We start from the raw sequence: 24,391 nt of genomic DNA on the forward strand, positions 1-24,391 counted from the left end.
TAATTTTAAACTATTTTTAAAATTTTTTTGAAAATTTTTTTAAATAAAGTTTTAAATATAATTTTTTTTAAATTTATTTTTAAAATTCGTTCTTGTTGTCCAGGCTGGAGTGCAATGGCATGGTCTCAGATCACTGAAAGCTTTGCCTCCTGGGTTCAAGCAATTCTCCTGCGCTCAGCCTCCCTGTAGCTGGGATTACAGGCTCCCATCACCACTCCCAGCTAATTTTTTTTTTTAATGGAACGCTTCATGAATTTGCGTGTCATCCTTGCGCAGGGGCCATGCTAATCTTCTCTGTATCGTTCCAATTTTAGTATATGTGCTGCCGAAGTGAGCACTAATTTTTTATTTTTTAAGACAGAGTCTCACTCTGTCACTCAGGCTGGAGTGCAATGGCACGATCTCGGCTCACTGCAACCTCAGCCTCCTGAGTAGCTGAGATGACAGGTGCTTGCCACCATGCCTGGCTAATTTTTGTATTTTTACAAAACACAAGGCAGGGTTTCACCATCTTGGCCAGGCTGGTCTTGAACTCCTGACCTTGTGATCCACTTGCCTCAGCTTCCCAAAGTGCTGCGATTACACGCGTGAACCACTGCGCCTGGACTTTTTTTTTTTTTTTTTTTTTTTTAATGAGCCTATACCCAGTTTATGCATTTAAGGTTTTCACAGGCTTGCCTCAACACCAATGACAATTTATAATGTTCTTTCAATGGGAAAATATTCCTCTTTGCAAATAGTTGACTTATAAGTAAACAAACCGCTGGAACATGATTCATTCGCACCAGTAAGAGACTACTATTACAGAACAAGTTTAGGAGGCGTGTGGGAGTAAGTGATGGCGAAAGGCTAAAGAGGGTTAATTCATGGAGTCTGACAATGAGAAAAGACAGACTGGACAACAGAGTAAGGCTCTGTCTCTAAATAAATAAATAAACAGCAGTAACCCAGGCTACTAAAATGGCAAGTGTTAAGTGAGTGAACATATTTTCCAGTTATGTTTTAAAATTTTGAATTCATTAATTTCCCTATGCTCAAGATCTTTAGAATACCCTCTAGTGGCCACATGAGGAATAGGCTTAGGTGAACCAAGTAAAAGCTTTTAATTTTTACATTCATGTAAAAAAAAAATCTATATGTATAATATATATTATATATGTATATAATATGCATATTATATATTTTATTTATATATAAATATAAAATATAAAAATATTTATATATATATATACACACACACACACACACACATATATATAAATAGGCTGGACACAGTGACTCATGCCTGTAGTCCCAGCACTTCAGGAGGCTGAGATGGGTGGATTGCTTGAGCCCAGGAGTTTGAGACCAGCTTGGGCAACATGGCAAAACTCCGTCTCTATGAAAAATACGAAAATCAGCTGGGCATGGTGGTGCGAGCCTGTAGTATCAGCTACTGGGAATGCTGGGGTGGGAGGATCACCTGAGCAGTGAGCTGTGATCATATCACTGCACTCCAGCCTAGGGAACAAGGGAAAACCCTGTCTTAAAATGTATACATATATTATAAAATATATTTTAAAAAAAAACCTTTAGAAGTGTGCTTGTCTGACTTCCAATTGAAGATCACAGACTAAAGGTTCAGAAACTGTATTAAACACTCTAGAAAACAGAAAGTAGATGGATTCAGACTAACTGATTTACCTATCATGTCTACAATATAACAGGGGTGAAGTTTGGGGCTGGCGAAGTATTAGAGAGGTTTTAGGAACAAAATAGAGCATTGTAGAGGGAAGGAGTGGCCTACGAAGCAGCAGCTCAAGTATAGCCATGTGCTACTTAACACGGATAGGTTCTGAGAAATGTATCCTTAGGCGATTTCCTCACTGTGTGAACATAGAGTGTACTTACGCAAACTTAGATGGTATAGCCTATTGCCCCTAAGCTACAAATCTGTACAGTATGTTACTGTACTGATACTCTAAGCAATGGTATTTGTCTATCTAAACATATGTAAACATAGAAAAGGTACACTAAAAATATGGTATAAAAGATTTTAAAAAATGGGCCAGGTATGGCGGCCCACACCTGTAATCCCACCACTTTGGGAGGCTGAGGCGGGCAGATCATGAGGCCAGGAGTTCGAGACTAGCCTGGCCAACATGGTGAAACCCCGTCTCTACTAAAAAATACAAAAGTTAGCTGGATGTGGTGGCAGGCGCCTGTAATCTCAGCTACTTAGGAGGCTGAGGCAAGAGAATCACTTGAAACCAGAAGGTAGAGGTCACAGTGAGCTGAGATCATGCCACTGCACTCCAGCCTGGGCAACCAAAACTCTGTCTCAAAAAAAAAAAAAAAAAAGAAAGATTAAAAAACAAATGGTACACCTATATAAGGCACTTAACTTGAATGGAGTTTGTGGGACTGGAGTTGCTCTGGGCAAGTCAATGAGTGAGTGGTGAGTGAACATGAAGGCCAGGGGCATTACCGTACATCACTATGGACTATAAAAACTGTACACTTGGGCTATGCAAAATTTATAAAAATATTTTTCTTGTTTTAATAATAAATTAACCCTAGCATACTGTAACTTTTTAAATTGATAAAATTTTAAATTTAAAAAATAAAAAATAAAACAAAAAATTTTGACTTTATATAACTTTTGACTCATAACACTTAAAACACACATTGGCCAGGCACAAGCCTGTAATCCCAACATTTTGGGAGGCTGAGGTGGGATGATCTCTAGAGCCCAGGTGTTCAAAACCAGCCAGAGCAATATAGTGAGACCCCATCTCTACAAAAAGTAAAATAATTAGCCAAGTGTGGTGGTGTGTACCTGTAGTCCCAGATACTTGGGAGGTTGAAGTGGAAGGATTACTTGAGCCTGGGAGGCAGAGGTTGCAGTGAGCCGAGATTATACCACTGCACTCCAGTCTGGGTGACAGAATGAGACCCTGTCTCAAAAAACAAAAACAAAAAAACACACTCACACATATTGTATTGCTGTATGAAAATATTTTTTCTTTATATCCTTGCTCTGAAAGCTTTCTTCTATTAAAAAAAAATTTTTGACTTTTAAAGACAAAAACCCAGCCTACATGGGGTCAGGATCATCAATATTACTATCTCTACCTCCACATCTTGTCTCACTGGAAGACGTTCAGGGGCAATAACACACATGGAGCTGATATCTCCTACGGTCACAGTGCCTTCTGGAACTCCTCCTGAAGGGCATGCCTGAGGCTGTTTTACAGTTAACTTTTTCAAGTAGGAGTAAACTCTAAAATAACAATAATTAGTATAGTAAATACATAAACCAGTAACACAGTCAATTATAATTATCCACTATTACATATTATACATAATTGTATGTGCTAGACTTTTATAGGACTGGCAGCACAGGTCTGTTGACAAACAGCATCACCACAAACATGTGAGTAATGTGTTGCGTTAGGATGTTACAAGGCTATCATGCCATTGGGCGATAGGAATTTTTCAGCTCCATTATAAGCTTATGGGATCACTATCATATTTGCAGTTTGTCAGTGACAAAAATGTCTTTATGTGATACATGACTGTAGCTAATTAGATCACTAGCTACCACACTTCAGAGCAAAGACGTTCTTCCCCTCAGGTGCAGAGAATAAATGGTTGTAGCATTTCCTGCAAATTGCTTTCTAAAGACAGTACTGAGCCTCAGATGATGTAGACTTCCTTAAAGTCCTGAAGAGTAGAATGGTTCACCCCTATAGAATAATTTTTTTTGGAAATTGTGAGCACCTGCCACACTAACAGGACACCTACCAGTCACAAGACAAACTGTGAGTAGGCAATCAGCCCCCAGTTCAGGGAAAGTCTTCGATGTAAGCAGCGCTTTACAACTGCAGCAGTGTCCATGCCTGCCTCCTAACCTCATCGACTCTACAGAGCTGAGTGGTCCCTGAAGAGGTGTAATCTTATGGTTGTGCCTATGACTGACCACTGATCTGATGTAAGGGTTACAGAGAATCAACAGGTCTATGGCTGTTAATGGATTGTGTCTTTCCACAGAGAGCGGAAGAGCCAAGAATAAAATGTTCACCTTGCAATTTGCTTTTGAAAAACTCAACATCTTATCTTTTCAACTTTTGGACTGCAACACAAACATCACAGAATTTCTGGTATTAAATTTATTTTGGAATATGTGTATTTAATTTTTTTACTTTGCAGGAGTATAAATTTAGAAAATGTTTAGTTTTTTAAAAATGAGTTGAACAGTTTGTCTGAAGCAGATTAGCCCATAATCTTCATTAATCTTTTGAGCAATATGTGTTTAAATTGTTCAATCTATGTCAAAACCAATCTGGCCCATTGCTTTATTTATTTATTTATTTATTTATTTATTTATTTATTTATTTATTTATTTATTTTAAAAGCTTAAGGCCAGGCGCAGTGGCTCATATCTGTAATCCCAAAACTTTGGGAGGCCAAGGCAGGAGGATCACTTGAGGCCAGGAGTTGGACCAGCATGGCCAACATGGTGAAACCCTGTCTCTACTACTAAAAATACAAAAATTAGTTGGGTGTGGTGGTGTGTGCCTGTAATCTCAGCTACTCAGGCTGAGGCACGAGAATTGCTTGAGCCCAGGAGGCAGAGGTGCAGTGAGCTGAGATCGAGCCACTGCACTCCAGCCTGGGTGACAGAGCAAGGTTCTGTCTCAAAATTAGATGTTAAAATGCCAATTTCGGAGTCACATCTGATTCACGTAAGTAACTTAATCATGCTTCCACGAAAGAAAAACAATGGTCTCAGAGTAATAACAGTACCAAATGTGAAAATAAATTGAGTAAAAAACCCCCCCATAGTGGAGGAGAAAATCTGTAAGTAAAATAATGATGATAACAGTAATAACAAACAGTATTTACATTGTGGTGTTGTTTTGGAGGCAGGGTCTTTCTCTGTCACCCAGGCTGGAGTGCAGTGGCGTGATAATGGCTCACTGCAGCCTTGATCTCCTGGGCTCAAGTGATCCTCCTGCCTCAATCTTCCAAAGTGCTGGGATTACAGGCATGAGCCTAAATTACTGCCTAGCCTAAATTTTGTAATTATGACGTGACTCAAGAATTCCACTTCTGGGAGTTTACATAGTGAAGAACACAAGAAGCAATATAATTATATGGTTATTTCCATGTTATTTTATATTCTTCTACAGAAGGAGTTAGTGATATCTTTCTGCAAAATGCCAGAGAGTAAATGTTTGAGGCCTTGCAAAAACATGATGTGTTGCAAATATTCAACTCTGCAGTTGCAGCATGAAAGCAGCCATGGCAAATAAGTTAATGAGCATGGCTGTGCTCAAAGAAATCTTTACTTATGGACAATGGATTTCACATTGTTTTATACCATTTTCACGTCATCAAACAATCTTTTGATTTTTCCAACTATTTAAAAATGTAGGCTGGCTGCAGTTGCTCATGTCTGTAACCCCAGCACTTTGGGAGGCCAAGGTGGGCGGATTGTTTGAGCTAAGAAGTTTGAGACCAGCCTGAGCAACATGGCATAATGCTACTGTTTAAATGGGGGAAGTCCAAATGATTCTGGACTTGGCTCTTCTGCTATTTAGCTGCCAACCATAAGCACATTAAACCTTAAACAAAGAGCAAACTGTTTTTCTATTTAGAGCATCCAATACCTGTTAAATCTTAGTTTTTCCCATTAAGTCTTCCCTGATTCTTTAGTTGTCCTTAACTTTTAAACAAACTGAAATTTATACATTCCATATTGGTCTGCTCAGGCTGCCATAACAAAATACCAGACTAGATGGTTTAAACAAAGGAACTTTTTTTCCTCACAGTTCTGGAGGTTAGAAGTCTGAGATGATACCACCAGCATGGTTAGGTTCTGGTGAGGACTCTCTAACTTACAGCTGGCTGCTTTCTTATCATGTCTTCACATGGCAGAAAGAGACACAGCAAGCTCCTTGGTGTCTTTTAGTGTAAGGGCACTAATTCCATCATGAGGGCCCCAACCTCTTCACTTCATTTAAACACACTTATCTTCTAAAAGGCCCATCTCCAAATACCACCACATTGGAGGTTAGGGCTTCCTCATTGGCATTTTAGGCTGGCACAGTCTATCTAACTTCCTGTCCATACATTAGTTATCTATATTAGTCAGGGTTTTCCAGAGAAACACACACATACACATTCAAAATCTAGAGAGAATGAGGGATCATGACCTTATCAACCCTAATTACCTCCCAAAGGACTCACCTCCAAATATCATCATAGTAGGGGGTTTGGGCTTCAATATATGAATTTTGGGAGGATACAAACATTCAGTCCATAACACACCCAACTCACCTATTTATTTTTAATTTTCTTTTGTGGAGACAGGGTCTCACTATGTTGTCCAGTGTGGTCTCCAACTTCTGGGATCAAGTGATCTCACTTCAGCCTTCCAAAGTGCTGAGTTAACAGGTGTGAGCCACTGCACCTGAGCCCCAACTCACCTTTGTCATGCTAATTTCAGACTTAAGTACCCGGATGGATAAATAAATGAACATTTTAAACAATCACATGGTGCTCCCTGAGTACCAATATATGACTACCTCACTTCCCCCTAACATTTGATTAGCTGAAGCAAGTCACTTAGTCATACCTAATTTCAAGGAGATGGGGAAGTGTAATTCTCCCACATGATCAAGAGAGAAGAACAATTAGAAACACTGGTGAGCAGAGTAATGTCTCTACCCCATCTTCCCCTTTTTTTTGAGATGGGGTCTCACTCTGTCAGCCAGGCTGGAGTGCAGTGGTGCCACCTGGGCTCACTGCAACTTCTGCCTTCTGGTCGATCCTCCCACCTCAGCATCCCCAGTAGCTGGGACCATAGGAATGTGCCACCATGCCCAACTCATTTTTTGTATTTTTGGTAGAAACAAGGTTTTGCCATGTTGTCCTGGCCGGTCTCAAACTCTTGAGCTCAAGCCATCTACCTGCCTCAGCCCCTCAAAGTGCTGGGATTACAGGTGTGAGCCACCGCACCCAGTCCTATCTCTCGTATTTTTATATCAATGCTTGTTTTTTCTTTGGACATGGTCTTACTCTGTCACCCAGGCTGGAGTGCAGTGGCATGATCTTGGCTCACTGCAACCTCTGCCTCCCAGGTTGAAGTGATTCTCCTGCCTCAGCCTCCTGAGTAGCTGGGATTATAGGGGCCCACCACCATGACCAGCTACTTTTTGTATTTTTAGTAGAGATGGGGTTTCGCCATGTTGCCTAAGCTGGTCTTGAACTCCTGGGCTCAAGCAGTCCACCTGCTTCGGTCTCCCGAAGTGCTGGAATTACAGGCATGAGCCACTGCACCTGGCCATTTCAGTGACTTCTGTAACGTTAATGTACATTAGTGTGAAGCTAGTTAAATCCTCTTACTTCCACACGATGTATTGTTACATAGAGAAAGAGAAAGAGATGGAGAGAGAGGGAGAGAGGTACTGAAATAGGAGCTCCAAAAGACATATACATATATTTTGAGACACAGTTTTGCTCTTGTTGCTCATGCTGGAGTGCAGTGGCATGATCTCAGCTCACTGCCACCTCCGCCTGTTGGGTTCAAGCAATTCTCCTGCCTCGGCCTCCCAAGTAGCTGGGATTACAGGCATGTGCCACCATGTCTGGTAATTTTGTATTTTTAGTAGAGATGAGGTTTCACCATGTTGGTCAAGCTGGTCTTGAACTCCTGCCCTCAGGTGATCTGCCCACCTCAGCCTCCCAAAGTGTTGGGATTACAGGTGTGAGCCACCATGCCCAGCCCCCCAAAATATTTTAAGGGAGTACAGAATCACTATGGTGAGTATAAGCTGGGCATAGTGATGCAAGCCTGTAGTGTCAGATACTCAGGAGGCTGAGGTGAAGGATCACTTGAGTCCAAAAGTTCAAGGCCACATTTCTGCCTGGAAGACAAAGTGTTCTAAAAACAAAAAGCAACAAAAAACCTCAAACAGAACAGTGAGTATATGCCATCTTTTTTTTTTAAGTGTACGTATATGTATACTTGAATACCCATATGGTATCTATCATTAGAAAGATACACAAAAAATTGGAAAATGTGGCAGTGGAGCAGACTTACTTTCCATTGCATGCCTTTGTATTTATTGTTTGAATTCTTAAAAAAAAAAAATCCTGGGTGCATACTTCAAAATTTAAAAAAAAAATGATTTTATGTTACTACATAGGATATTCTTACAAATTAGGAAGAAAGTCAAACATCCAAACAGAGAAATGGGCAAAGGAAAAGAAAAATCAATTCACTAAAGAAATACAACCATCAAACATCAAAAAGTACATAATGCATCCCTAATAAAAATAACTGTATATAACAGTAATAAACTTTCATTTCCTCTTTATTAATGCGGTGAACATTTGAAAGCCTTATCAATTCTGATATTGACAACAGTTTGGAAAACTTTAAATGGTGCAAGTATAAAGCTTGAGGTAGGGCAATTTGGCAATATCCATGAAAACTAAGCAGGGTGCTTAATGTTACTATACGATACATTACCTGAGGATATAAGAGTAGTGCATCATAGTAACCTAAAGCATAGGCTCTGGGATTAGACAGTCTAGGTTCAAATCCCATTTCCTAGCTTTGAGACACTGGCAAACTTCTCAATTTTAATGGCCTTAGTTTCTTTATTTATAAAATAGAAATTATAAGAATTACTTAGTCTTGTGAGAATTAAGTAGCGTTACACATGTCTTAAAGATTAAAAAAGGACATCTGAACTAAGGAACTTAAAAGCAAAGTGATTAAATTTAAAATGTATCTATTCATTTATATGGTATATATCACCCTCTACAAAAAAACAAAGACATTTGTCCTTCAATCTGCCAAGTTTAGCTAAAAAATTCATGTATCTCTTTTCTGTATCACATATTGACATGATATAGGATATAAGATATAAATATCAATTTAATAGACTATTAAATAATTTTACACGTTGGAAAATCTTGGATAAATGGTTAAAATTAGAGACTAACATTAAGTGTGGGCACAGGAATATTCTGTGTACACCAATGGGTTTAACAGAAGATGTGTTTGCACTGATTTCTGGTCATCAACTTGCTCTCTGTGAATCTTTAAATACCAAGTTCCAAATCTTCCAGCTCCTGGAGAAGGGCTGTTTCTTTTTGAATTTTCTCCAACTACAAAAATTTAAAACAATGAAGTTATTATGAAACAAGTACTGGATATGTAATAAAAATAATACAGATATAGGATATTTCTGACAATTTATCATGTTCACTAGTAAACACACATTTTAAAATGCTGGTTAGACACAAATTCTAATTTGTTATCTGGTATGAATCAAGGGTAAAAAAGAACAGACACTGTCTTATTGCATCCCTCTGTGCCCAATAAATTTTCAATACTATATTTGGGTTTAAAAATGTTGAGGAAAGGAGTAGGGAAAAGGTAAACAGGGCAGTACAACTTGAGATATGGAAAGGAAGAGAATCTTCTATTTGTCTAATATAACAAATTGCTATTATTTTCATCAGTAACAGCGTAGTACGCCTCTTAAGAACATGGACTCTTTTATTCCCATGATCAATACCATATCTCCTCTATTTAAGTTTAAGAGTAAAGCTATTTAAAAATAAAAACATTAAATAGAATATGGCATATGGTTTTCAAAGTAAGTTTTCAAAATCTATGTGCTCATTTACGTGACTAGATATTTGTTTATAATAAATGGGGGAAGGGTGGTGGTCACAAGCCTAAATGGAAAATGCAGAAAGTACCTGATTTTTTTCTAGCTGTTTTCCAGTTGCTGCTTGTTCTTTCAGTTGTTCAATTGCTTTCAGTTTCTGCAAATATCAAATATGAGTCAAGAGGAAGGAAGTCACTTCAGATGCAAATTTCCTTATTAAGAATGTGAAACTCAAATAAGGAGATTAATTATCTTACATTTGTATAAAAAATGGTCTGTTAAAATGCTACGATAAAACTATTTTTTAAAGTTAAAGTTAAATGCAAAATTGTAAGTGTTAAAAACATGAGATTTGGCAAAATATTTTTCTCAGGCTTTTAATTAATGTTCTCATATATGTATATGTATATGTAAATGTATCAGTAATGGCACATTTCAATGCCCCACTGGAACGGGTGATGTTTCTGGCTTTGAGAGAAATCTTAGTGAGAGCATTCTGAAAGATTTTTGGTCCAAAGTCCTACCCAATAAAAAAATGAATGAAAGAGAAATCTCATAATGCAGCTGTGTAGGGCTCTAGAGACCTTGTTTTATCCCCAGGGCCACCCCAGCACACGGGCTGCAATATCACAAGTCAATACATTTCTCTTTTTGTCTCCGTCTCTTCATCTTCAAAACTAGGATAAATATCTGGTCCTACTTATCTCACAGGTATCTAATGAAATACTGATTATGCCTGTAATCCCAGCACTTTGGGAGGCTGAGGCAGGTAGATACCTGAGGTCGGGAGTTAGAGACCAGCCGGGCCAACATGGTAAAACCCTGTCTCTACTAAAAATACAAAAATTAGCCACGCGTGGTGACACACGCCTGTAGTCCCAACTACTCAGGAGGCTGAGGCAGGAGAATCACTTAAACCTGGGAGGCGGAAGTTGGAGTGAGCCAAGGTTGTGCCACTGAACTCCAGCTTGGGTGACAGAGCGAGACTCCATCTCAGAAGAAAAAAAAAGTTTTCAGTATATTTCTCTGCTAATGCATACTGATTTTTATTACTCCAAAAATCAGTAAATTACTAAGAGCCTTCAGACATTTGTGACAAAACTAAAATCGGTACCATTACTAAGTGACAGTACTTTATAGTGAGAAAGCAACAATGAGAACTGCTAATATAAACTTCTTAGCTCCTGTCTTTAGGCATCTAAGTACTACCTTATTTATGTAATTTTAATTTATGCCTTGCAATTTGCACATCTGTTTTTCATCTAAGTTTCTCACCTTCTTTAGGTTCTTGATTTTTTTGTCTATCTCAGGATCCCCAGAAATTGACTGAGAGATAGTGCTTCGTGGCGTGCTCTGTGGGGCAGGAGTAGGTGTCAAATCTGGACTCTTGTCACTTCTTGCTTCCTACAGGAAATATTTTTTAAAATTCAATTTTAAAAACCAAAAACGTTACAGTATTTAAGCCATCACAGCTTTGGTCTATAAAATATAGAAACTATGTGATTTTACCTACATTTTATATAAAGAATCTGAATTAAAGGTCTCATGAAGTATGCTACATACTCCCATATTAGAAATAAAATGACCTTATCAGAGTAAACTAGGAGGTTTCTGTACAGCCAACAAGCATTCCAAACTTTTGGATATTCTGAGATGTGCCAGTAGATGGATAGATGGATGGTTTGAACACATGAGAGGGCTTTTCTATTTAATGTGTTTAAAGTTTCACTCTCACAAGGCTCTCTCCAAAACTATGAAGAATATGTATGATTAAGTATATGTAATGGATTATGCTACAAGAATAAGAATCCTACAGATACTAATTTATAATCAGATCAATTCAATTATGCAACAAAGAACCACAAAACTTTTTTCCCCTTAAAGGGATGCTATGTTGCTTCCAATATGATCAGACCTCTGATAACTTTTCTTGTCCTTCCTCACTGAAGGACCCCGATTCTGAATCACTTTTATTTTCGCTAAGGTGCTGTATACTTTTGCCCTTGGCCTTTGTGTACAGAAGTCTCCCTTAACCACGCTTTCATTTTCTATGGTTTCAGTAACCGAGGGTTAACTGCAGCCCAAAAATATTACATGGAAAATGCCAGAAATATACAATTCATAAGTTTTAAGCTGTGTGATGAAATCTCTCAGCATCCTGCCAAGGGTGAGAATCATTCTTTTTTTTTTTTTTTTTTTTGGGGGGGGAGGAAGGCAGGAAGGAAGGGAAGAAGGACGGTAGGGAGGAAGGAAGGGATGAAGGAAGGAAGGAAGGGAGGAAGCGGGGAGGGAGGGAGGGAGGGAGGGAAGGGAAGAAAGGAAATCAAGCAATGAAAGAGACATTGCCGACCTGGATCTAGAGGTTTACAAGTTGATTTCTTTTCTTTTGAGGGACGGAAAGAAAAAAAAAAATAAGTAAAGGAGAGGAAGAAAGAGGAAGAGAAAGAGGGAGAGTAAATGGAAATATTGCTTTATTTTGAAAAAAATTGGGTATTAATAATGGCCAATCAATGTTTTATTTAAACTAATGGGTAGGTGTGATGTGGTATTGACAAGAATGTATATTTTGTGTACTTGAAGTGGAGAGCTCTATAAATATTTATTAAGTTTACTTGTTCTGGATCTGAGTTCGAGTCCTTGATATCCTTATTAATTTTCTGTCTCATTGAATCTAAGTCTCCTATCTGGGTGTTAGGATCGTTAGCTCTTGTTGCATTGATCCTTTTACCACTATATCTTTGTTGCTTTAAAATCTATTTTATCCGATACAAGAATTGCAACTCCTGCTTTTTATTTATTTATTATTTATTTTTGCTCTCCATTTGGTTGGTAAATCTTTCTCCATCCCTTTGAGTCTTTGTGTATCCTTGCATGTGAAACAGGTCTGGATGTAACATGCCGTTGGGTTTTGGCTGTGTCTTTTGATTGGGAATTTAGTCAATTTAAATTTAGGGTTACTGCCATTTGATGTTGACTGGCTGTTTTATCCATTTGTTGGTGTAAATTCTTCTTTATGTTGGTGCTCTTTACTTTTTGGTGTATTTTTAGAAAGGCTAATACTGGTTGTTTCTTTCTGTGTGTAATGCTTCTTTCAGAAGCTCTTGTAAAGCAGGCCTGGTGGTAATAAAATCTCTGAGTTCTTGCTTGTTCATAAAAGATTTTATTTTTCCTTCAGTTGTGAAGCTTAGTTTGGCTGGATATGAAATTCTGGGCTGAAGGTTCTGTTCTTTGAGGATGTTGAATACTGGCCCCCACTCTCTTCTGGCCTGTAGAGTTTCTGCTGAGAGATCTGCTGTAAGTCTGACAGGCTTGCCTTTGTGGGTTATCCAACCTTTCTGGCTGCCCTTAGTATCCTCTCCTTCGTTTCAACCCTGGTGAATCTAACGATTATGTGCCTTGGGGTTGGTCTTCTTGAGGAATATCTTTGTGGTGTTCTCTGTATTACCTGGGGTTGAATGTTGACCTGCTTTGCTAGTTTAGGAAAATTTTCCTGAATAATATCCTGAAGGGTATTTTCCAGCTTGGATTCATTCTCTCCGTCGCATTCAGGTACACCTATCAAACGTAAATTTGGTCTTTTCACATAGTCCCACATTTCTTGGAGACTTTGCTCATTCCTTTTTATCCTTTTTTCTCTAATCTTTTCTTCACGTTTTATTTCATTAAGTTGGACTTTGACCTCTGATATCCCTTCTTCTGCTTGAACAATTCGAGTGTTTAAACCTGTGCATACTTCTCGGAGTTCCTGTATTGTATTCTTCAGTTCCATTAATTCACTCATACTCCTCTCTAAGTTGTCTATTCTCAATAGGATTTCATCAAACCTATTTTCAAAGTTCCTAGTTTCTTTACATTGGGCTACAACATGTTCTTTTAACTCACCGAAGTTTGTTATTATCCATTCCTTGAAGAGTGATTCTGTCATCAGGAGGCGCTCGTTCTCCATCAAGCCTTGTTCCATTGTTGATGTGGAACTGTGATCATCTTTAGAGGGAGAGGCGTTCTGACTTTGAGTATTCTCAGCTTTTTTACGCTGGTTTCTTCCCGTCATTGTAAATTTATCCTCCTCTCATCTTTGAAATTACCAACTTTCAGATTAGGTCTCTTGAGTGGACGTCCAGGTTGTTAGTTCCCAGGGCCAGAGCAGCGGCGTTAAAACTGATGGTGATTTTCTGCCCAGGATTCTCCTGTCGGGCTTCCTTCTTGTTTCCGTAGTAGGCGACTCTGCCTTCCCGGGGCTCCAAACCTCAGTCAGAAGGGGAAGCGGTCTGTTTACTCTGCTCCGAGAGCTGCCGCGCCGGACCTCGGCGGAACCGCTGCGCCGACCACGAGAGTCGCGCTGGCGACCCGTGTGTTTCCACCACTGGGGGATCTTCTGCTCCGTGAGCGACCAGACTTTGTCTCGAGAATCATTCTTTTATCCAGCGTATCCACAGTGTATTCAGTCCCCACCTATTTTTCACTAGTAGCCGTCTTGGTTATCAGATTGACTATCATAGTTTCAACAGTGCTTGTGTTCAAGAAACACTTATTTTACTTAATAATGTCCCCAAAGCACAGAGTAGTGATGCTGGCAATTTGGATGTACCAAAGAGAAGCCGTAAAGTATTTCCATTAAGTGAAAAGATGAAAGTTCTTAATACGAAATAAAAAATATTGTACATTGATTTGCTAAGATCTACAGTAAGAATAAACCTATCCATGAACTTGGGAAGAAGAAAAAAGAAGTTAGTGCTAGTTTCACAGTTGCAGCTCAATCTGCAGGTTACAGCCATGGTCATTCATCTCACCACACAGGCATTGTACCATCTCACATCCTCATAAAAATGGTGAATACAATACAATTAGATATTTTGAGAGACCATATTCCCATATATTGTATTACAGTCTATTGTTTTAATTGTTCTATTTTCTTATGAGTTACTGTTAATCTCTTACTATGCCTAATCTATAAAGTAAACTTTATGATAGCTACGTACGTACAGAAAAAACACAGTTTCTATAGGGTTCTGTATTAACTGTGGTTTCAGGCACATCTCTGCCCCTCCAGGATAAAGGGAGACTACTATATATTGTTCTTTGTGCCTAGAACACTTTCCCCTACAAGTCACTGGCTGAACCCTACTTATCCTTTAAGTCTCCTGGAAAAATTCCCTATTCTAAGACTGGATAGTTGCATCTTTCCCAGGCTCCCATAATGCCCAGTATTTTTTCCCCTACGTTAACACCATATTCCACCATTCTCCATTAGAACTGAGCCCCTAGCATAATACTGGTTTGCCGCACAGGCTAAATAAATAAAAAAGTAAAGGAATGCCTTTTCCTTTATAATTACAACAAGTTACATATTTTGGTAAGGGGAAAAGAGTTATTTATGTATTTATTTATTGGCTCCAAGAAAAGGTTTCTACTTCTTACAGAATTTCCAGTGGAATATATATAATGCCCCAGGTCTCCATAACCTTTTACTCAGAATTCTGGGTAGGATCCTCAGGGAACACAGAATAGGGTATCACTTCTAGATATTCAACTCTAAAAATGTCTGCCTAAGAATTTATATAAAATACAAAATTGGAGTCAATTTTTCTTTTTAAAGTTATGTTGGTTTCACTTTTTTGTACACTTTAATTTAATAAACAATTCCTTACCTTCTTCATGAAAACAAATTACTGTGCACTTTAAGTATTTGAAAGAAAATGTTCAGTCTCTCCTCTCAAGGAGCCTATAAGTTCTGGTAATAGGCAGTTTTATATTTTTCATAATATCGACTTAAAGTAGAAGAGTGAATAAAAGAAGAGGGGATATTCTGCCTATCAAAATTCACTTTTTATATCAGATTTTAAATATATAAAATTTTAGTTGTTTATAATGAGCTAAGAATGTAACTCTTCCAGGAAGAAAGGTTAAATGATATACATGTGAAAAACCATTAAAATTAAGTAACAAATGGTGTTGGGAAAACTGGCTAGCCACGTGCAGAAAGCAGAAACTGGACCCCTTCCTGACACCTTACACTAAAATTAACTCCAGATGGATTAAAGACTTAAACATAAGACCTGGCACCATAAAAACCCTAGAAGGAAATCTAGGCAAAACTATCCAGGACATAGGAGTAGGCAAGGACTTCATGAACAAAACACCAAAAGCATTGGCAACAAAAGCCAAAATAGACAAATGGGACCTAATAAAACTCCACAGCTTCTGCACGGCAAAAGAAACAGTCACTAGAGTGGATCGGCAACCAACAGAATGGGAAAACATTTTTGCAGTTTACCCATCTGACAAAGGGCTGATATCCAGAATTTACAAAGAACTCAAACAGATTTACAGGAAAAAAACAAACAAGCCCATTCAAAAGTGGGCAAAGGACATGGACAGACACTTTACGAAAGAAGACATATATGAGGCCAACAATCATATGAAAAAATGCTCATCGTCACTGGTCATCAGAGAGATGCAAATCAAAACCACATTGAGATACCATCTCACGCCAGTTAGAATGGCGATCATTAAAAAATCTGGAGACAACAGATGCTGGAGAGGATGTGGAGAAAAAGGAACACTTTTACACTGTTGGTGGGAGTGTAAATTAGTTCAACCATTGTGGAAGACAGTGTGGCGATTCCTCAAGGCCTTAGAAATAGAATTTCCATTTGACCCAGCAATCCCATTACTGGGTATATATCCAAAAGACTATAAATCGTTCTACTATAAGGACACATGTACACGAATGTTCATTGCAGCACTGTTTACAATAGCAAAGACCTGGAATCAACCCAAATGCCCATTGATAATAGACTGGATTGGAAAAATGTGGCACATATACACCATGGAATATTATGCAGCAATCAGAAATGATGAGTTTGTGGCATTTGTAGGGACATGGATGAATCTGGAGAACGTCATCCTCAGCAAACTGACACAAGAACAGAAAATGAAACACCGCATATTCTCACTCATAGGCGGATGATGAGAAATGAGAACACATGGACACAGAAAGGGGAGTACTAAACACTGGGGTCTATTGGGGGGAAAAGGGGAGGGCCAGTGGGAGGGGGAGGTGGGGAGGGATGGCCTGGGGAGAAATGCCAAATGTGGGTGAAGGGGAGAAGGAAAGAAAAGCACACTGCCATGTGTGTTCCTACGCAACTGTCTTACATGCTCTGCTCATGTACCCCAAAACCTAAAATCCAATAAAAAAAAAAAAAAAAAAAAAAAAAATTAAGTGAAATGTGAAATTTATTTTTCCTTACAAACTAATCAAGAACAAGTTGCAATGTCTGCATTATTTCACTTAAATTTTGGCCATTCTCTACAAAGGACGTATATATAACAAGATTAAATTCTTATGCTTCAACGATTTTTTGGTAAAATCAATAAACTTAGAAAATTATCACCAGTTTATTAGCATACAAGTTAGATTATATACATCTGATTGCTCTATCTCTGGCTACTTACTTCACAGTCAGGACTAAGATAGCCTGGATAAGGTGAGATTCTGTCAAGGGCCATTTAGCTTTGTTCCATCACCCAGCCATTACTAATTCCAGACAGTTGTCCCCAAAATACACACTGAATAGATTATATTGCAAGTTGAAAACCCTTTGCTATTACTGGAAAAACAACTCAAAAAGCAACTCCACGATAAGCGATTACCGGTATCACCTTTGGTATCATCTTTAGTAAACAACGTGTATAGGTGCTTGATGATTGTACTGGCTCCTTAAAAAAACCTGACAGTTATATAATGAGAGTTATAAATAACCGTTATTTATAATAATTATAATTATATTAAATTATATGACATAATTATAAAATATAGATACAATTTGCATATTATATAATTGTAATTCAGTATATTATTAGCATATTAAGTTACGATTATTAATTATAATCACATATAATTATATGTTAATATTTATATAATAATTATAAAGGAATCTTAGTTCAGTATCACTGATGGTCATATTAAAAATATCTTTTGATAAAGTGGAAGACACCTTGCTTATTAAAGTAGAATTCTAAGTTGAGTGCGTTTCAGAGAGGCCCTAAAACTCAGAAGGCATCTAACCTATCAAGTTGTAAGGATACTACTAATGTGTTATAATACCCAGGGCCAGCAGAGGTCCCTACCTGTGCTGATGAAAGAACAATACTTAACACATGGACTAGATCATTTTACTTGGAATAACATAAAGCTGACTTTAAATTAAAAGATACTTCTGGGGATGAAATATATTAACTACAAATGAGCAGAATGGTTTTTCTAAAAGTCCAGATTTTAGCAGAATATGGTTGCATAACACAATTCTACACCTTAAAATGGTAACTGCCTCCCAAATCACATAACCATCCTAGACCTGTCAAAATTCAAGAATTATCAGCAAGACTGTATTGGTGATATAGCACTCAGCTATTAAAAATCTGCCCTTTCCAGAACGGGCACAGTGGCTCACGCCTGTAATTCCAGCACCCAGCACTTTGAGAGGCTGAGGTAGACAGATTGCTTGAGCTCAGGAGTTTGAAACTAGCTTGGGCAACGTGGCAAAACTCAGTCTCAAAAAAACCCAAACCAAAACAAAGCCAAATAAAACCCACCCCCTTCCAGCCTGAATAACATAGTGAGAACGTGTCTTTACAAAAGTAAAAAAAGTTAGGAATGGTGGTACACATGTATAGTCCTAGTTACTTGGGAAGCTGAGGCAGGATTACTTGAGCTCAGGGGTTTGGGGCTGCAGTGAGCCATAATCATGTCTCTGCACTGTGGCCTGGTTAACAGAGTGAGAAAGAAAGTGTCTTAAAAAATAAAAATAGAAACAAAAAACAAAAACCCTACCCCTCTGCTCTGGTCTGACATATTGATGTTTCCCCCAAATTCATAGTTTGAGACCTAATACCCAATGTGATAGTGTTAGGAGGTGGGGCCTTTGGAAAGCAATTGAGTCATGAGGATTCCACCCAAATAGCTTTATAAAAGAGACTGAAGAGAGCTCCACTGCCCCTTCCACCATGCGAGGACACACAAAAAGAAGGTGCCACGTATGAAGAATGGATCCTCACCAGATACTGAGTCTGCCAGCACCCCAGCTTCCAGAACTGTGAGTCATAATCTTGTGTTTATAAATTACCTAGTCTAAGGTAGCAGCCTGAATGGATTTTGTGTTTTTTCCTTTTTTTTGAGGCATGGCCTCACTCTGTCACTCAGGCTGGAGTGGTACAATCACATGTACTCTGCCTGAATTGCAAAAATGTGATCACCGTAACTTCAGTAACGAGACATCCCCAGCCCAGCTGATCACAATTTGTCAATTATTTACATTGGTGTGGCTTTTCAACTACTTAATTAAAAAAAACTGGAAATATTCCATTATTTGGGTACTTCTGGTATTCTGATTCCCAGTTAAATAATTTCATATAGTGCTATAATACTGAGTACCCAAATGGCTTTCTAGTCATGTAATTTCCAGCTTCTCTTATAAACACATGCTTCAAGGAAAGCAAACTGCACCACCTCACACGAGTGCCACCAAAAGAGTCTACAGCAAGTAACATGCTATACAATACCATTAGTCTCAGGTTACAATGTAGGTCCAGTTTCTTTTGTCACCCATCACACAGACAGGATTACTCAGAAATTCATAAGCAAACACAAAAGAAAGACATTCTGCCTATTTAAGTCTAACTCCAATTATATTTTATATAACAGCCAAGGGTTTTTGTGTTTTTTTCCTTTTTTTTGAGGCATGGTCTCACTCTGTCACTCAGGCTGGAGTGGTACAATCACAGCTCACTGCAGCCTCAACCTTCCAAGCTCAAGTGTTCTTACCATCTCAGCTTCCCAAGTAGTTGGGACTATGGGGTACACGCCACATGCCTAGCAAAAAAATTTTTTTAGAGACAGGGGTCTCACTATGTTGTCCAGGCTGGTCTTGAACTCCTGGGCCCAAGCCTAGTTCTCCCACATTGGCCTCCCAAAGTGTTGGGATACAGGGATGAGTCACCACACCTGGCCCCCAGTCAAGCAGTCAAGTATTTAGGACCACAATTCTTTAAATGTTAAGGCTTAAAGCTAACTTAACTGTTTTGTTTTGTTTTTTTTTTTTTGGAGCCTCACTCTGTCTCCCAGACTGGAAGGCTGGAGTGCAGTGACATGATCAAGGCTCATTGCAACCTCCACCTCACAGGTTCAAGCAATTCTCCTGCCTCAAGCCTCTCAAGTAGCTGAGATTATATGCTCAGCTAATTTTTGGATTTTTAGTAGAGACAGAGTTTCACCATTTTGGCCAGGTTGGTTTTGAACTCCCTGGCCTCAAGTGACCAGCCTCCCAAAGTGCTGAGATTACAGGCATAAGCCACCACACCCAGTCATAACTGACTTTTTGTTTGTTTTGTTCTGAGGAGATTAGTGCCCCCAAATACCTGCTTTGCAGCTTTCTTAGCTTCATGCTTCCTTTGATTTTTAAGAGCTGTTTTTGATAATGGCTTATCATTTCCTGATTGTGGTTTCATATTCTGAGGTGGTTCCTCTTCATGCTACAGAAAATGTAAAATAATTTTGAAATGGAGTCCATGTTGTAAACACATAGAACAACAAATAATATACTTCTGCTAATATAGTATAAACTTATTTTATCAATTTTAAGATCATTAGCAAAGATTATTTCAAAACTAATTAGTAGTGGCACACTCCACTGTCAGGATAGATTTAATTAGGGTCTTCCTATTAGTTGCTGTTTCTTTCAATCATATCAGAGCTGGCAAAATTCACTTTAGTTTTGTGCAAACAACAGAATTTTTCTTAGCACTATTACAGACACATGATTCTTATGAGACTAGAGATCAACAACAGCTTCTTCTGAGGTCTTTTTGATTCTGACTACTGTCAACAGAAACTCAGTCGCCTCGCTTATTTTCTTCACACAAAGAATTACTTGCTAGATCTTTACTTGTAAAATCAGATATTAGAAGATTAAAAATAAAAGCAAATGAAAAACCAATAATAGATTACAATACATGAAATTGAAAGAAGTAACTAGATAACTATAAATCTGGGATTGACATAAGAGGGCAAAAAAAATTACATGGCTTTTCAGATCACACAATGAAAACAATCAGTTCCAACATCAGATATTTACAGAACCATGTAACAACCATAATCCACAATAGAAAAGACGGTGAATTATAGCTTCAATGTATCTCCAGAGTAGTTTTTTTTTTTTTTTTTTTTTGAGATGGAGTTTAGCTCTTGTTACCCAGGCTGGAGTGCAATGGCGTGATCTCGGCTCACTGCAACCTCTGCCTCCTGGGTTCAGGCAATTCTCCTGCCTCAGTCTCCCGAGTAGCTGGGATTACAGGCACGTTCCATCATGCCCAGCTAATTTTTTGTATTTTTTAGTAGAGACGGGGTTTCACCATGTTGACCAGGATGGTCTCGATCTCTTGACCTCGATCCACCCGCCTTGGCCTCCCAAAGTGCTGGGATTACAGGCTTGAGCCACCGCGCCTGGCCTCCAGAGTAGTTTTACACAACATATAGTATGAGTGATGGCACTACAAGTCCCTATTAGATTCACGTACTTACTGATTTCTATCTATACTACTATTATTTTAATGTTAACTGTCTCTTAGACTCTATCATAACTAAGCACATCAAAAGTATCAGCTCTCCATGAAGTTTCCTGAGTACTAGGTTTCAGATCTGCATTTTACTTCTAAGTCCTACATGGAAACGGGCAAGACTCAAATACTTAAGATGCAGAGTAATAAATAAGAAACCATAAAGTGACCTTATCTTAGCAAATGCACTATTTCAGGTCATCAGAGTTCTGGGTATGTTCACAGTCTACTTGAAACAGAGTAAGTATTAAGACAACTCGCATTTGTAGACAGCAGACAAATCTGGAGTACAAGGGTCTTTTATTTCATTTTAATCCAAACTGCATAAAATGCTACTTAAGCTATACAATAATAGTGGGCTCTTCAGTAGTTTGTTTTGGCTGTAAAGCTTCTGCTCAGGAGAATTTTGATTTAAAATGATGCAAGAAGAAAAGGTAAGTTACAAGTTTCTTCCACACTTATGAGCATCATATAGCCCCTGAGAGAGCTTTCACTTCAGACAAAAAAATCCACACAACTACTACAGATCATGAATTTTTTTCTGGTTTTGGTACTATGTGCTCATTATGTGTACTTTCATTCTTATTAATAAACTTTATTAAGTTATATCAATTATTATGGGACGGTTTTTGATGAATACATTTTATTTTTCTCAGCTTACTGCAACCTCCCCTTCCTGAGCTCAAGTGATTTTCCCATCTCGACCCTCTGAGTAGCTGGGACCACAGGCAGACACCACCATGCCCAGCTTTTGTTTTGTATTTTTGGTAGTGACAGGGCCTTGCCATGTTGCCCAGGCTGGTCTCAAATTCCTGGGCTCAGGCGATCCACCCACCTCACTCTCCCAAAGTACTGGAATTACGGGTGTAAGCCCCTGCACCTGGCCAACGAACACATTTTAAAAGGCAAAGGTTTTTTGGAAAGCTAATAAGTATTCTTTAAGGATAATTTATATATAAATTTTTACTCATAAAAATTTTTTTTCCGTGGTGGATGAACCCTGTCTTTTTTCCCCTACTGCTGTGTAACCCTCCTCCTTTGTAAAGTTATCTACTACACAGTCTTTGTTTCTAGTAATTTCTTGACAGTATTTTCTTTGTAATTTAGCTAATTTCTGGAATTGGATACACATAAAAATTTCTAATTACCGGGCAAAAAGCTACTTCAACTAAAAATGATTTGACAGGACCACACAATCATTATGCCACATAAAAAAGCAAAAATTTAGTGGAAATCTTAAATGTTAAAAAAAATCCTGGCTGGGTGCGGTGGCTCATGCCTGTAATCCCAGCACTTTGGGAGGCTGAGGGAGGTGATCACTTGAGGTCAGGAGTTCCAGACCAGCCTAGTCAACATGGTGAAACCCCATCTCTACTAAAAAAACAAAAATTAACTGGGTGTGGTGGCAGGCGCCTGTAATCCCAATTGCTCAAAAGGCTGATGCAGGATTGCTTGAACCTGGGAGGCGAAGGTTGCAGTGAGCTGAGATCGTGCCACTGCCCTCCAGCCTGGGTGACAAGAGGGAGACTCTATCTCAAAAAAAAAAAAAAAAAGAGGGGGTGGGTATGAGCTCTCTCATTCACCATTCTCTCCAACTCATTATTGCCTTACATTACTGGCCTTGCCTAAAAGGTATCTGAATTTGAGCCTCTGATCTACAAGGCTGCTATGCCATACTCAGTTACATATCCTAGAAAATTTAATTTTATTTATTATTGTTTTTAGAGATGGGGACTCACCATGTTGCCCAGACTGGTCTTGAATTACTGGGCTCAAGCAATCCTTCCTCCTTGGCCTCCCAAAGTGCTAGGATTACAGGCGTGAGTCACTGTGCCCAGCTTATTCCAGAACATTTAAATGTGAATTATTTTAAGTTAACTACTTTGTCAACCTACTAATATGAGCTGTTCATCATCTTCAGGAGTAAGTCCTCAATGATTCATATTCTTATCTGGTACTAGGTAACACAAGAACATGAGAAAAAAAAATCTGGAGAACTCCACACTGTGACAGATCTTTTTCTTTTATTATTATTTTTGTTTGTTTTTTGAGACAGAGTCTTGCTATGTTGCCCAGGCTAGAGTGCAGTGGTGCAATTTCAGCTCACTATAACCTCCACCTCCCAGGTTCAAGCAATTCTCCTGCCTCAGCCTTCTGAGTAGCTGGAGTTACGGGCATACACCACCATGTCCAGCTAATTTTTGTACTTTTAGTAGAGATGGGGTTTCACCATGTTGACCAGGCTGGTCTTGAACTTCTGACCTCAAGTGATCCTCCCACCTTGGCCTCCCAAAGTGCTGCAATTACAGGTATGAACTACTGCACCTGACCCAAAATAAACTTTTTTCTATAAAAGTAGTAAAACTTTACTTACCAGTTTGGAATTGGTGATTGGTTTATTTCTTAAAGCTGGAGGTCTATAAGCTGTTGCAACTTTAGGCTCCTCATTGGGTACTTCACTTGGAACTGCTTGGTAAGTTATTGTTTTTGCTGGAAATATTCCATCCAAAAATGGCTGCCAAGAAACCTGCCATAATTCTGCATTTGATGGCACATCATACTTGTGCAAGATAGAGCCAGTATAATGCCAAATTTTGTATCCATTATTAACCCGTAATCTGGGAGCACATGTGGCTGTTAAAATATGCTCACCATCCGGGCACCAAGCAAAATATGTAGAATCAGAAGCCACTGGTTTAGAAATAAGTTTGTAGTTTTTCACATCCCACACTTCCATTTGTCCTCTCAGATTTCCAAATCCAGCTAATACTAATATATGTCCATGAGGGCTATAGTAGGCTGCATTACGAGGACCAGTTCCAAAGTCAAATACAGGATCACATTTCAAGTTGAAAATTGTCGCTTTGGCAGGCATAAAACCATAAACAGCACAAAACTCAGTAGAACTAGAATTCCAAACTACATCATAAATGGGGCCATTTTTTGCTAGAAAAAGAATATAAAGCCCAAATTAGCAATAAAGAACTATATCAATATTTGTTAGCAAAAGTTACCATCATATAGTACTCATAAACGCGTCAAACAGATGAAACAAATGTCAAGGAATGTTAACATTAAAATACTCTTAAATACTAGGGGGA

At 38.6% G+C, this 24,391-nt stretch overlaps 1 protein-coding gene and 1 non-coding gene across 3 annotated transcripts in view; both read right to left on the minus strand.

Annotated features, from left to right (window-relative positions):
* Positions 1 to 231: 231 nt before the first annotated feature.
* LOC118149110 (U6 spliceosomal RNA) lies at positions 232 to 338 on the minus strand. Its single transcript, XR_004736265.3, has one exon. It is a non-coding gene; the product is annotated as a U6 spliceosomal RNA (small nuclear RNA).
* An 8,007-nt stretch (positions 339 to 8,345) lies between these two features.
* The window catches only part of EIF2A (eukaryotic translation initiation factor 2A), a 39,384-nt gene continuing 23,338 nt past the window's right edge, over positions 8,346 to 24,391 (minus strand). For both annotated transcript variants that reach the window (XM_008983671.5, XM_003735043.6), the window contains 5 exons: positions 23,665 to 24,236; positions 20,094 to 20,207; positions 10,950 to 11,078; positions 9,766 to 9,831; positions 8,346 to 9,165 (listed from right to left, as the gene is read on the minus strand). In XM_008983671.5, coding sequence (XP_008981919.1) covers positions 9,100 to 9,165; positions 9,766 to 9,831; positions 10,950 to 11,078; positions 20,094 to 20,207; positions 23,665 to 24,236 — 947 coding nt within the window. In that variant the 3' untranslated portion in view covers positions 8,346 to 9,099. The remainder of the gene's footprint in view (positions 9,166 to 9,765; positions 9,832 to 10,949; positions 11,079 to 20,093; positions 20,208 to 23,664; positions 24,237 to 24,391) is intronic.

Source organism: Callithrix jacchus, chromosome 17, assembly GCF_049354715.1.
Source record: "Callithrix jacchus isolate 240 chromosome 17, calJac240_pri, whole genome shotgun sequence".
NCBI classification, from domain to species: Eukaryota; Metazoa; Chordata; class Mammalia; order Primates; family Cebidae; genus Callithrix; species Callithrix jacchus.